General features: G+C 42.8%; 1 protein-coding gene across 2 annotated transcripts in view; it reads left to right on the top strand.

Annotated features, from left to right (window-relative positions):
* Positions 1-14,029, top strand: part of WWC2 (WW and C2 domain containing 2) — a 114,552-nt gene that overhangs the window by 42,410 nt on the left and 58,113 nt on the right. For both annotated transcript variants that reach the window (XM_079991363.1, XM_079991364.1), the window contains exon 3: positions 12,453-12,656. In XM_079991363.1, coding sequence (XP_079847489.1) covers positions 12,453-12,656 — 204 coding nt within the window. The remainder of the gene's footprint in view (positions 1-12,452; positions 12,657-14,029) is intronic.

Here is a 14,029-nt window from a genome sequence, read left to right on the forward strand (position 1 = left end):
GTAGACATCAGGTATGTGGGGTATTGGAGTGGGTGTTCTGAAGAGAGCATTCTTTGTTTGAGTTACTGGATGGTAAACTGCCTGTGATAAGGGTCAGAGGCAGGTCATTTGTCTTACATGCTAAAGTTGAGATTATAGCTTTAATTCTCCTGCCTGGAATGCAACGGTCTGATAATTGCTAACTGCAGCACACAGGAGTTTACCAAAAGTTTCATTAACTTTTAGCTGTAGAAATGGCAGTTCGGGGAGGCATTGTATACATTATCAGTTGTGCAGAAATGTAGATGATGTATTAACAGCTGCACCACTTGCGTTACTGTTAGTCTTTGTACTGTGGAAGCAACATATCTCCCTTTTTTCAGACCATGAGCATTTTGCTTTTTAAAAGAAATGGATGCCAAACTATGCCGGCTATTATTGCAGGTAGGAGGATAATGTTGCATCCCAAGCCTTTTCATGTAGCCTGAATTCTTTTGAAACAGCTGGCATGGTGTAGTGGCTAAGACTGAGAGCTGTCAGCCATGGTGTTCCTGGTTCTAGGATTGTCCTTTCCAAGAATTCATGAAGAGGCCGTAGTTAAGGCACTGCTTTCTCAGCCTCTGTTCTCTTCAGAAAGATGAGGATGATAATAGTCACTAACCTTACATGGTGGTGGATTATAGGATGAATGTTCAAATATGCCAACCAAAGCCCCACATAAATGTTAAGTATTATTGTTGAAACCGTAAGAATCCCAAGCAGTGATTTCCACCCCTTAGCCGTTCTGAAGAATTGACTTTCAGTATGTGATGACTGTTGGGCTTGATTTACTACCTCCTTTTTTCATTTTGGTATGGTTTCAGTGTTGCAGTTCAATAAATCAAAGTTGCATATCAGCAGCGCTGCTTGGATAAGTTCCCAATTTGTATTGTAGGCTCAGGATCAGAAAGCAAAAACAGTTAAGAAGAATCCCTTGTTTAGTTTAGTCTTTAGCTTGCTCAAAATATATTTAAGTTCACCTAACTCATGTATGCAATTTTCTTTTTGAAAAGGTACCTCAGGGCTTTTCACATAATTTCAGAATTACAACACTGGTACAAAATAAGGGCAACATGTCTACCAATAGTAGCTTTATGTAGGCTGTTGACAGAGAAATGGTGGGTGTATGTGTGAGGTAAATATATATATATTCAGAAACTTGTGAGAGAGGTGGCACAGTCACTGTCACAACCCACATTGATTAGTTATTGTTTGTGCACAACTTCTGGTTCTACAGTTGAGTTACTATATACAAGAGAGGCTTTGGTAAGCTGTTTGCACAGTCAGAACTTACGTGGCCTGTTCTAGCCAGGCAAGGAGATTGTACTGAAAAAATATGGCGCAAGGAAATGCAAGAATAAGGAAGGGCTACCTCCTGGAGTTGTTGCTCTGTTGCATCAACGCTTAGCAGCCAGAGACTCAGGGCTTTCCCCCCGCCCCAACCAGAACTCGCCCCACCAAAACTCAGTTCCAGCACCTCTCAGGTGGGTGCCATTGCCATTATAAGAGAACAAGAGAGGCGTTCATGGTGAGTTTTGGCACCTCTTTTTCTGGAAATATAGCATTGCAGAGACTGTGGTGGTTTTTTGTTGTTGTTTTTTAAGTGGACCTATAACTTCACATCTTTCTGGAGCTTCTCACAGCCAGTATCCAGAGCACCTTTGGGGTTCCCTTCTAAGTAGTCCAGATGGATGGTAGGTCTGAGGCTGCTAGTTGGGGATTGAGTCACCATACCGAAACTTCTGCCCAGGCAGAATTGCCACTAGTTCTGGAGTCCCGGAGAGAATGATGGGCAAGCCCAGGTCTGGAATCAAGGTCCCAATAAGGGACAATGGGGTCCCTCATATTGGAGGCCCATAGTGGAAGACTATTATTATAGGGAAGGGCCTCTAGCTGAGCTTCATGAAGCATGGAGTACCCAGGTCTCCATTTGTGCTAGAGGGCTCTCTGGGACCATGTTCCTCCTCCTCTGCACAGGAGATCTCATTGGGGCTCAGTTCTGAGTCTGGATTCTGATGCTTAGGCAGGAGAAGAGAAAACAGAATCTAATGCTATATTCATACACACACAAAAACGAGTTGGACCAAACCTCAAGACGTATCTAAGCAAACAAGTACTGTTGCCCATATAACATCTGTACAGTTTTCCCCTCAAAAGACTAACACTAGGTTTGATTGCTGAAAGAACAGGTAATCCTCTTTTTTCTGCACAGGACAGGTACAATTACAACTAGAAAAAACACAGCATTATTCTCAAATGTCTTGGGAAAAGACACCTTCTTATAACAGCTTGACTTGTAAGTTGCTAGAAATCCTCTCCACTTCTCACAAGCCACAGTGTTGGAATTAATGTTTAACCAAGTCAAAATATTTTGCAGGAGCCTGAAGCTGCTAACCGATGTAAGCATCTCACCCATCATGATCTGAAAAGTGTTGTGTAATACGATGTATCATTTGTGGCCATTTCAGCAACATGTTCACATGTTTTATCCACCCTCACCCCCCGTGTTGCTACTTTTATGTTTCTGGCAGGATTTCCCTCCTGTGCCAAATGCATGGAGGCAGATGATGGATTTAAACAACGCGCGCGCACACACACACACACACACCTCGGCTTGAGATCTCAGCATATAAATGGTTTTTTCTAAAACATCTACTAACTTCAAATGAAAATGCCGATGTCTGATGACTCTCACTATGATGCAGACTTCATGACCCTTCATCACAATATGGCAATTTGTATGTTTGTGTCCATTGTTGTTTTTTTGTAAAGCGTTTGTGTCCATTGTTGTTGTTGACGACTTCCTGCTGCTTATGAATGGTTCCCTTGTAAGGTTCTCAGAGGTTATAGACCGAACAAATGTCTTGTGTCTTGCTCTGAATCAACGGCACAGACTGTTCTTTAGTACCTGGAGACATAGGTGAAGTATACTGGCAATGAGAGGATTATTTGCTCCTGGGCCCTTTTCTGTACAAGTCCTGGCAGGATTGGGATTGGAGATCCCAGTAAGGAGCACTGGAACAGGAAGTGTTTGCCTAGAAACATTTATGTCAGCTAATGCCCGTTCCCACCAACTTGTGAGTGCCAGAAGAGGCGTTGGGATGGATCCTTAGCCGACATGGCCAGGAGGTGCTCCCCACTGCTCTGTTGTCATGTATCCCCTTAAGGGAGGTTACGGGGTGCCGCATGTCCAGATACTCAGCTCAGGGGTTGACCACTGCACCCCTTTCATGGTGACCTTGGTGGGTCACCCAGATGTGATGCGTGTTGCGGGGTGACCCTTTACCTTGGTCAACTCTGTTTAATCATCAACCTGCACACGGGCTTGTTGATTTCAGGATACATACCCAATGCCTACATCAAACCACCTGACATCCGCAATGAATGAAAGTTATGGACTTATTTCCTTCCAACACTCTTGTCCTGTGCCTTTTGTTGTATGTCCTTTGCACCTGGGACTGCAATGGGGAATCAATGCACTGCCTGAGATGGAAGGGAAGATGCAGTCATGGTGAAGTCAAGAAGGATAATACTATTACTTTCCCTTCTACTTTCTGAAGCTTTAAGAAGCACCAGCGTGCTTACCAGCTAGCTTCTGATTGAAGTTTTGGCAGATTGCCTCTTTGTTTCAGGGTTTGACATATGGACCTTGGTTAATTTAATGCTTTAGTATGGAAATGTCTGAGCTCCAAAAGTGACCTGCTTTCTCTTAGCTTCTTCCGCGTTGTCATTCAGCTGTGGGTTAATGACTCCTTTATATAGGGTGCAGATACCCTCGCCCCATTGGGATTGATTGGGATCAATCAGTTTGTGGAAAGGACACCTGTATACACCTAGCTTTCAAGAGATGCCACCTTCACCACCCAGCTAACCAGTAGAGCAGAGATGACATATCTGCAGGAATTCAGTGGCTTCCTGAAGTCTTGACCCCCCATGGTAACGTTTTTAGTTAAGTTACTTTCCATGGATCTCACCTAGCCATGCCAACACTAGAATACAGCAGCAAGCTTGATAAATTTAGAAATTCTAGTTTTGCATGCTATTGTTGGTAAAGAAGGTAAGTAACAGATTGTTAGCCAGTTTCATGAGTGGGTGTTTAATTATGCTGACCTAGTCTTCGCAGCGTGAATTGTGCACTAATGACTTGCAGTCAAAAAGCATGTTGTAGAAAAGATGCATGGCTCCAATTTTTAGGGTTGATGGAAGCATGCCATACTTTATGAAGTGTTGATTAGGTGGCTAATCACGCTAGCAATTAATGAATTACATCTACGTTGATTGGACTGGGGTTCAGTCCCCCTTTTTGCTTTTTAGGTTTTGTTTTACGTTTGACATTTCAATTGTATGATGGTAATACACTTTCTCTTTAAGTAGGGAGAAACATAAGTAAAGCTTCTTCAGTAGATGTTTTGAAAGGAAACCCATGAAAAATAAAAGTACCTGGTGTTTTACGGACTATTTGATTTTACATTAAATGTATGGTAGTTGGGTTTGATTTCATTTTTCATAAAGAACAGCTTCAAACTGGGGGGGGGGGCTGGGTTGTGTTAGCACTAAAATACTGTTTTGTTCAAACACAGCATGCTCTTTCTGCAAATCTGCACACTCTGCCTTGGGAGTAAGCCCCATTAATTACAATGTCCCTTCTGTAGGATTCTGCTCTGTCCCGTTAACCCTTTCTTTTTCCAAATAGCATTGCCTTTACAGTGGAACCTCTACTCAAGACCACAATCCGTTCCGGAGGCCTGTCCTTATGGCGAAATGGGTCGCTGGTAAAAGTGCCATTGTGCATAGGCGCATTCAGCGGCAGCCCGCTTCCGTGCATGTGCAGACGGCGGCAGCCGCTTCTGCATATACGCGAATCACGGCAAACCCGGTGTTTACTTCTGGGTTTGCCACGGTCGTGACTTGGAACGGGCCTAAGTAGAGCAGGACGTAAGAAGAGGTTCTACTGTAGCTTGATTTGTTTTCCCTCCCTAAGTTATAGCTGGGGTAGGGGGATCAGGATTGGGACTTCAGCAAGGAGGGAGGGGATATTTAATGCTTTCCCCTCCCACCATGGTTCTGATGACCATCCCTTTCCCAACATTTGGGGCTGTTGAAAAGGGACTGTCCACCTGGCTACAGAATGTCATTTTGGATTTCACAGGTCTGGTAGCAGAGTTGCTTTTCCATTTGCAGCTTGAAGCTGAACAGTGACAGTTGGGTGCTTTTAAATTTCTCATTTCTTCAAGCATCCCAAGGATTTAAACATGTGATTCAGTGTATTTCAGTTTCTTTTCTGATAGTCTCGGGAAATGTAAGGCAGAGGACTTAATTTTCCAACAAAGTCATACCGACAAAAGGTACATAAGACAATGTGTGACAACAGAGGTACAGTCTCTTATATTACAGTGTTGTGCTTGTCTCGAGAAAGATGGGAAACTGTGTTGTCTACAAGCTATTTAGTCAGAGGAAGAGAAAACTCTGGTCCCTCACTGCTTTCTTTAAGTGCATAAAATTTTTATTTGAGCCAGCAGCTTAGAAGAGCAAATGGGTCCAAAGATTTGAGTTCTTTTTTCCTCCCTCAGCACAAGAAATTGACAACCTAGCCTGAAATTACTTGCTGTTCTCCACTATGGAAGAACAAGAATACAAATGTTCATGATCCCCAGAAACACCATATGCCTTACACAAAAGGACAGTTAACTCAAAGAATAGAGATCAATTCCATGGTATGACATTTCAATCAAGCCTGACAGAGTCAAGAGAAATGCTCTTTTGTTATGGAATTACAATTGCACTGAAATTTATACAGGTAGATTGCAGCGCAGACCAGAGCTTCATACCTGCATGCAGAATGCTCTCTGAGTAAATATGTTTTTATTGGGAATAAACGGTGTTTATGAATCGAATTTATGGGCTCATATTTAACTGGTGCTCTGAAAATTATTTTTACTGCAAAATATGCTATTTTGCTGTCATCATTTGTCCCAGTATGTTCCAAGTAACAGCAGTTCTGAAACAGCATAGGCGTACTGCTCTCTTCTGCTCTGCTACCAAAGGCAAGCTTGAATTATGTCTGACTTATTCCAGTTGCTCTTATTTGAGGGAAGCAAGGTTGCAGCAAATATTCTGCAGATGCTTGCTGTGTGGTGTATCCAGCTTTGGCTTTGCTACCTTGAAGGGCAAGGGGAACCTTTTTCTTTAATGCAAGCAGGACTGGCTTTTGTCCCGCTGCTTCGTGGATGTAAAAGTACACTGCCCTGCTGTTAGGAATAGATGGCCTGTGAAACCCCCAGTAGGCTGAAATTCACCCACATAGCCTTAATTTATATACCCGTTTGCCACTTGTCAGACAGTGAACCTTTTCATGCTATTTCTTGTAACAGCCATAGAGTGGACGCCATCTTTAGAAAACGTAGGGTTTGGAAATTATTATTCGAAAGGATCTTAATTTTTCCTAAACCTGGAACGTTTCAGAAACAATATCACCAGCTTTTCAGGACTGAGACGATCACAACTGATTTTGTTTTCATATTCAGAAACAAAAATTGTGGCCACATGAGGTTTCTTAAAGGCGAAAATAAATAAAATTGCTTGATTTGTGAGACTGTAAGTGCTAAAAAACGCACACCCTGCATTGAAACAGCTTTGTCCTTGTCCTACAGTCACAAGGACAGCATTGCTGTGGGCCACATTTTAGGACTCTGCAGGCTACTCCTTTAGTTTGGGCCACACATTGAGCAATCCTGACTTAAACCTACTGAGCAATTACCTGAAATGTGTTCGCAGATATGGCTTTTCTCTCTTGTGAGATTATTTTCCATTACGACTAGTGCTGCTCTCTTAAAGTACAACCGCAATCATTACATTCATCCCCCAAAGCCCAACAGAACTGCCTTTATCCTGTTTGATTGTAGAATCATTATGAAATCCCATTTGATGCTTTGGGTTTGCTTTCATGATCACTTCCCCTTAACCACCCCAATAATTGTTATTTTTGCATAGGTTAGTGTGTATGCAAAAAAAAAAAAAAAAAAAAAGGCACACACAAAAAACTAGAATTTCTCCAGAGATTTTTCTGCCTCATGATGCCCAAGGGAAAGACTTGCTCCTGGCTCCTGGCTCTGAGATTTAAGGATGTATGCTGGTGCCCATAGGGATGATCTCCCCCTTTCTCTGTGAAAGGAGGAAAAAAGGTGCATTTTGAAGACAAGGGCAATGGAGGGAACATCTCCTGTGCTCTGTCTTTGCTTGGGAAACACCTCTTTATTTCTGCTTGCCTTGACTGCATGTGGCTTTTGCCAGCTTCTCTGCTTTGTATAAAAATTATTTGTATGGGGTGTTAGGGGAGGGGTCGTGCCTCTGGTGAGAGACACATTGTGCTCCTTCTGGGATAGTTTGTCCCCACCCTGCACTGAGCTTTCACCTGTGGCTCCTAAAAGCTGTCAGCATGTGACAATGGCCACACCCCAGTGAATAGCTTTGACAACCCAGCTAAACCAGGTGATGGTATACAATGGATCTCAAACCCTCAATGAATTAGGGACTTTCCCTGCATGTGAAGACAGGCTGCACTGGATTGAGTGGATGAGACAAGTAGTGGGTAAAATGGTCAAGAAGGCAATTTCTGCGTTTGCTGTAGAGGAAAGTGAGGGGCAGGTGGGGCTCATCAACCTGGGGAGGTAGCCCATCAGATGGAAAACTTTGATCCTAAACCTCCATTGCCTTGTGAGATATCTTTGGGAGAAGAAAAGGCAAAGGAGTAAACCCTACACAAACCCAGAGTGGAATCCCTAAGATGGTTGGATGGTGCCTTGTACGACTTCTTTCAGCAACTCCTGCAGCCAGGTTGGTGCCAAATGTATTGCTCTGGTTTCCTTTGGAGCAGATCGGCGAGGCTGAGAGGGAGGTCGTCGCCTGAGCAGCCCAGGACCTCCATGCACACAGTCCAGGCTTGCACCCCAGGGAGGTCACTTTGATGCTGCTAACAACAGCAGTTTGACTTGACCCCTGGAGGCTCACATCACTCTCCCTTGAGACCAACAAAATTATTTGGATGGGGAGAAGCATCCTATTAAGCGTATGAGAAATCAGCGGTATATAAAGTTGGCACCTCTTATTTTCCTTCCATATGCTTGTGTTAAAACAAATACTATCTATCTCTAGTCTTGTTTTGAGTATATTTGGCAAAACTTTCCATACAAATGTACCTACATAAACTGTATTTGAGTTTAAGGGGGCGCATGGGAAGCATTCTGATTCCTTTTTCTTTTTTTTAAAAAAGAGCTACTTCCTCATTTACTTGCCTCTTGAATTCACATCAAAGTGTAGCAGTAGGAAGATTAAATGTGTAGGACTATTGAGCATTATTGGCAATTGATACCACTAGGGACCTTCCTCTGCTGCAGCAGAAGCTAACCAAACATATGTTTAAAGTCTATTATGGTGCATTGGAGTTACTGTTTGCACTGGATAATTTAAGTAGGCAAAAGTAGAGAAAGTGTCTTCGAGAAGTATATGTAACTAACGTTAGAGCTAGGAGAAGCACTTGAACCTAAATCAGTATCTTGGATTAATGTTTTCCTAGAGAGCTTTGAAGATATAAAGTACTGTTTAAGAGTTATACACTATAGCATCTTTCATCAACATAAATTGAACTCATTGACCTGAGATTTTCTTAAAACCTGAATCTTTATCTGAAATGCCTTAAAGGTTTAAACATTCTTTTCTGCCTTTTATATAGGAGAACAGCAGGCTGAAAGTAGTAAAGAACATAGAGCATAACATCATACATGTTGCATGTAAAAATTGCTTTTTCACTTAAACTTCTTCAGTCCTAAGATACTTTGGAAGTAATTTCAGTTCTTAACATGTTTTATACCTAAATATCCATGGGACAAAAATGTTATTGGATCCATCAGTTGTATTCAGTGTTAGTCCTTCTCAGGGTAGAGCTATCAAAATTAATTGACTTTCATTATTTTCTTTGGCCCCTTCATGGATCACTGCCTTGCCGTGGCGAAGGGGCTTGAATAACTCAGAGAAGCTATGAACTATGCCGAGCAGGGCACCCAAGATGAACAGGTCATAGTGGAGAGTTTTGACCAAACGTGATCCACCTGGAGGAGGAACCGGCAAGCCACTCCAGTATCCCTGCCAAGAAAACTCCATGGACAAAGACAACAGGCATATAAAAGTTATGACACTGGAAGATGAGCCCCTCAGGTCGGAAGGCGTCCAACATGCTACTGGGGAAGAGCGGAGGACAAGTACAAGTAGATCCAGAGCTGATGAAGCGGCTGGGCCAAAGCCGAAAGGACGCTCAGTTGCGGATATGCATGGAAGCGAAAGGAAAGTCCAATGCTGTAAAGAAAAATATTGCATAGGAACCTGGAATGTAAGAACCATGAACCTGGGTAAGTTGGATGTGGTCAAAAATGAGATGGCAAGAATAAATATTGACATCCTGGGCATCAGTGAACTAAAATGGACGGGAATGGGCGAATTCAGTTCGGATGACGATCATATCTACTACTGTGGGCAAGAAACCCGTAAAAGAAATGGAGTGGCCCTCATAGTCAACAAAAGAGTGGCGAAAGCTGTACTGGGATGCAATCCCAAAAATGATAGAATGATCTCGATACGAATCCAAGGCAGACCTTTTAACATCACAGTAATCCAAGTTTATGCACCAACTACTGCTGCTGAAGAAACTGAAATTGACAAATTCTATGAAGACTTACAAGACCTTATAGAAGTGACACCAAAGAAGGATGTTCTTCTCATTATAGGGGATTGGAATGCTAAAGTAGGGAATCAAGAGATAAAAGGAACAACTGGTAAGTTTGGCCTTGGAGATCAAAACGAAGCAGGGCAAAGGCTAATAGAGTTCTGTCAAGAGAACAAACTGGTCATCACAAACACGCTTTTCCAACAACACAAGAGACGACTCTACACGTGGACATCACCAGATGGGCAGCATCGTAATCAGATTGATTATATTCTCTGCAGCCAAAGATGGAGAAGCTCTATACAGTCAGCAAAAACAAGACCTGGAGCTGACTGTGGCTCAGATCATCAGCTTCTTATAGCAAAATTCAAGCTTAAACTGAAGAAAGTAGGAAAAACCACTGGGCCGGTAAGATACAATCTGAATCAAATCCCTTATGAATACACAGTGGAAGTGAGGAACAGGTTTAAGGATTTAGATTTGTTGGACAGAGTGCCTGAAGAACTATGGGTGGAGGCTCGCAACATTATACAGGAGGCAGCAACAAAAACCATCCCAATGAAAAGGAAATGCAAGAAAGCAAAGTGGCTGTCCAACGAGGCCTTACAAATAGCAGGGGAGAGAAGGCAAGCAAAATGCGAGGGAGATAGTGAAAGATACAGGAAATTGAATGCAGATTTCCAAAAAATAGCAAGGAGAGACAAGAAGGCCTTCTTAAACGAGCAATGCAAAGAAATAGAGGAAAACAACAGAATGGGAAGAACCAGAGATCTGTTCAAGAAAATTGGAGATATGAAAGGAACATTTCGTACAAAGATTACCATAATAAAGGACAAAAGTGGTAAGGACCTAACAGAAGCAGAAGACATCAAGAAGAGGTGGCAAGAATACACAGAGGAATTATACCAGAAAGATATGGATGGCTCGTACACCCCAGGTAGTGTGGTTGCTGACCTTGAGCCAGACATCCTGGAGAGTGAAGTCAAATGGGCCTTAGAAAGCACTGCAAATAACAAGGCCAGTGGAAGTGATGATATTCCAGCTGAACTATTTAAAATTTTAAAAGATGATGCTGTTAAGGTGCTACACTCAATATGCCAGCAAATTTGGAAAACTCAGCAGTGGCCAGAGGATTGGAGAAGATCAGTCTACATCCCAATTCCAAAGAAGGGCAGTGCCAAATAATGCTCCAACTACCGCACAATTGCACTCATTTCACACGCTAGCAAGGTTATGCTTAAAATTCTACAAGGCAGGCTTAAGCAGTATGTGGACCGAGAACTCCCAGAAGTGCAAGCTGGATTTCGAAGGGGCAGAGGAACCAGAGACCAAATTGCAAACATGCGCTGGATTATGGAGAAAGCTAGAGAGTTCCAGAAAGACATCTACTTCTGCTTCATTGACTATGCAAAAGCCTTTGACTGTGTCGACCACAGCAAACTATGGCAAGTTCTTAAAGAAATGGGAGTGCCTGATCACCTCATCTGTCTCCTGAGAAATCTCTATGTGGGACAAGAAGCTACAGTTAGAACTGGATATGGAACAACTGATTGGGAAAGGAGTACGGCAAGGCTGCATATTGTCTCCCTGCTTATTTAACTTATATGCAGAATTCATCATGCGAAAGGCAGGGCTGGATGAATCCCAAGCCGGAATTAAGATTGCCGGAAGAAATATCAACAACCTCAGATATGCAGATGACACAACCTTGATGGCAGAAAGTGAGGAGGAATTAAAGAACCTTTTAATGAGGGTGAAAGAGGAGAGCGCAAAATATGGTCTGAAGCTCAACATCAAAAAAACAAAGATCATGGCCACTGGTCCCATCACCTCCTGGCAAATAGAAGGGGAAGAAATGGAGGCAGTGAGAGATTTTACTTTCTTGGGCTCCATGATCACTGCAGATGGTGACAGCAGTCACAAAATTAAAAGACGCCTGCTCCTTGGGAGAAAGGAGATGGCAAACCTAGACAGCGTCTTAAAAAGCAGAGACATCACCTTGCCAACAAAGATCCGTATAGTTAAAGCCATGGTTTTCCCAGTAGTGATGTATGGAAGTGAGAGCTGGACCATCAAAAAGGCTGATCGCTGAAGAATTGATGCTTTTGAATTATGGTGCTGGAGGAGACTCTTGAGAGTCCCATGGACCGCAAGAAGATCAAACGTATCCATTCTGAAGGAAATCAGCCCTGAGTGCTCACTGGAAGGACAGATCATGAAGCTGAGGCTTCAATACTTTGGCCACCTCATGAGAAGGGAAGACTCCCTGGAAAAGACCCTGATGTTGGGAAAGATGGAGGGCACAAGGAGAAGGGGACGACAGAGGACAAGATGGTTGGACAGTGTTCTTGAAGCTACAAACATGAGTCTGACCAAACTGCGGGAGGCAGTGGAAGACAGGAGTGCCTGGCGTGCTCTGGTCCATGGGGTCACGAAGAGTCGGACACGACTAAACGACTAATCAACAACAACATTTTCTTTGGGTCTACTCTGACCCATTGTATTGCTTGAGTATGTATGTCTTGCTTGGGTCTGGTGAAAAATGGGTAGATAATGCAGAGGTTCAAAATGTGATTCAGTAAAGATGTCACTTAAAACTTGCAAGGTAATAGAACAAAGCTTTTTAAACAAGTCCTTTGGACATCACTAATTTGAATGTGGCTAAGATTGACCAGTTTTGTTGTACTAAATAAAATCTTTTACAACTGCATTTCTCCAGAAACCACACAGATAGAAGATCCAAGAAAACAATGGAGGCAAGAACAAGAGAAAATGCTGAAAGATTATCTTACAGTAGCACAAGATGCACTCAGCACTCAGAAAGAACTGTACCATGTGAAAGAACAGAGGCTAGCACTTGCTTTGGATGAATATGTGAGGCTGAATGATGCTTACAAGGAGAAATCAAGTTCTCATACAAGCTGTACGTATCTTAGAAATACGGTATTTGTATATTTTTATTCATTCATTTGTTGTTGTAATAGTAGTAGTAGTAGTAGTAGTAGTAAATTTGTACCCCACCCATCTGACTGGGTTGCCCCAGCCACTCTGGGTGGCTTCCCGCATATATGAAAACATAGTAAAACATTAAACTTTAAAAAGCTTCCCTGTACAGGGCTGCCTTCAGCTGTCTTCTAAAAGTTCCTTGACATCTGATGGGAGGGCATTCCACAGGGCCACTACCGAGAAGGCCCTCTGCCTGGTTCCCTGTAGCTTTATTTCTCGCAGTGTGGGAACCACCAGAAGGCCCTTTGTGCTGTATCTCAGTGTCCATGCTTCTTCAGGTATACAGGGCTAAGATCATTTCGGGCTTTAAAGATCAGCACCAGCACTTTGAATTGTGTGCGGAAATGTACTGGGAGCCAATGTAGGTCTTTCAGGACCCGTGTTATATGGTCTTGGCAGTTGCTCCCACTCACCAGTCTAGCTGCCACATTCTGGATTAGTTGTAGTTTCTGAGTCACCTTCAAAGGTAACCCCACATAGAGCACATTACAGTAGTCCAAGCAGGAGATAACCAGCACATGTACCACTCTGGTGAGACAGTATGCAGACAGATAGGGTCTCAGCTGTGTACCAAATGGAGCTGGTAGACAGCTGCCCTGGACACAGAATTAACTTGTGACTCCATGGACAGCTTTGAGTCCAAAATGACTCCCAGGTTGGGTAGCTGTTCCTTCAGGGGCTCAGTTACCCCATTCAAGACTAGAGAGTTCCCCACACCTGCCCGTCCTCTGTCCCACAGAAACAATACTTCTGTCTTGTTGGGATTCAGCCACAATCTGTTAGCTGCCATCCATCCTCCAACCACCTCCAGACTAGTGATGGATGAAACTGTCAGTTTTGATTCCTCTCCGTTCTCAGCCATTTTCACATCAGTTTGCTATATATATAAAAAGTCACTACAAAAATTATATGCATGTGTACATGTTCGTGCACTTTTCTCCTAGCATACACATTTTTGAATTAAATTCTGCTTGATGTGCAATTTGCAAGCAATTTCCCCTAATATGGTACATTTTTGTACACATATTTTGAGTGGCGAACTACATTGCAAGATTCAGACAGGTGCAAATTCTGAAGGATAGTTCTGTTTTATTTTGCATCCTGGTTCAGGAAGTGCAAATTAGGTAGTTTCCTGTTAAAATGCAAAGTGAATGAATTTTTCCTCCATCCCCATTATGGGTGTGTCAAAATGAATTTTAATCTTGGGCCAGTTTTAAACACCCCCTAAAAAGGCCAGTTGCTTGTTCATTTGTGTAACTTTCACTTGTGTATCATCTTCTAATAATTTTA

The sequence above is a fragment of the Podarcis cretensis genome (genome assembly GCF_951804945.1).
Source record: "Podarcis cretensis genome assembly, chromosome: 9".
NCBI lineage: Eukaryota > Metazoa > Chordata > Lepidosauria > Squamata > Lacertidae > Podarcis > Podarcis cretensis.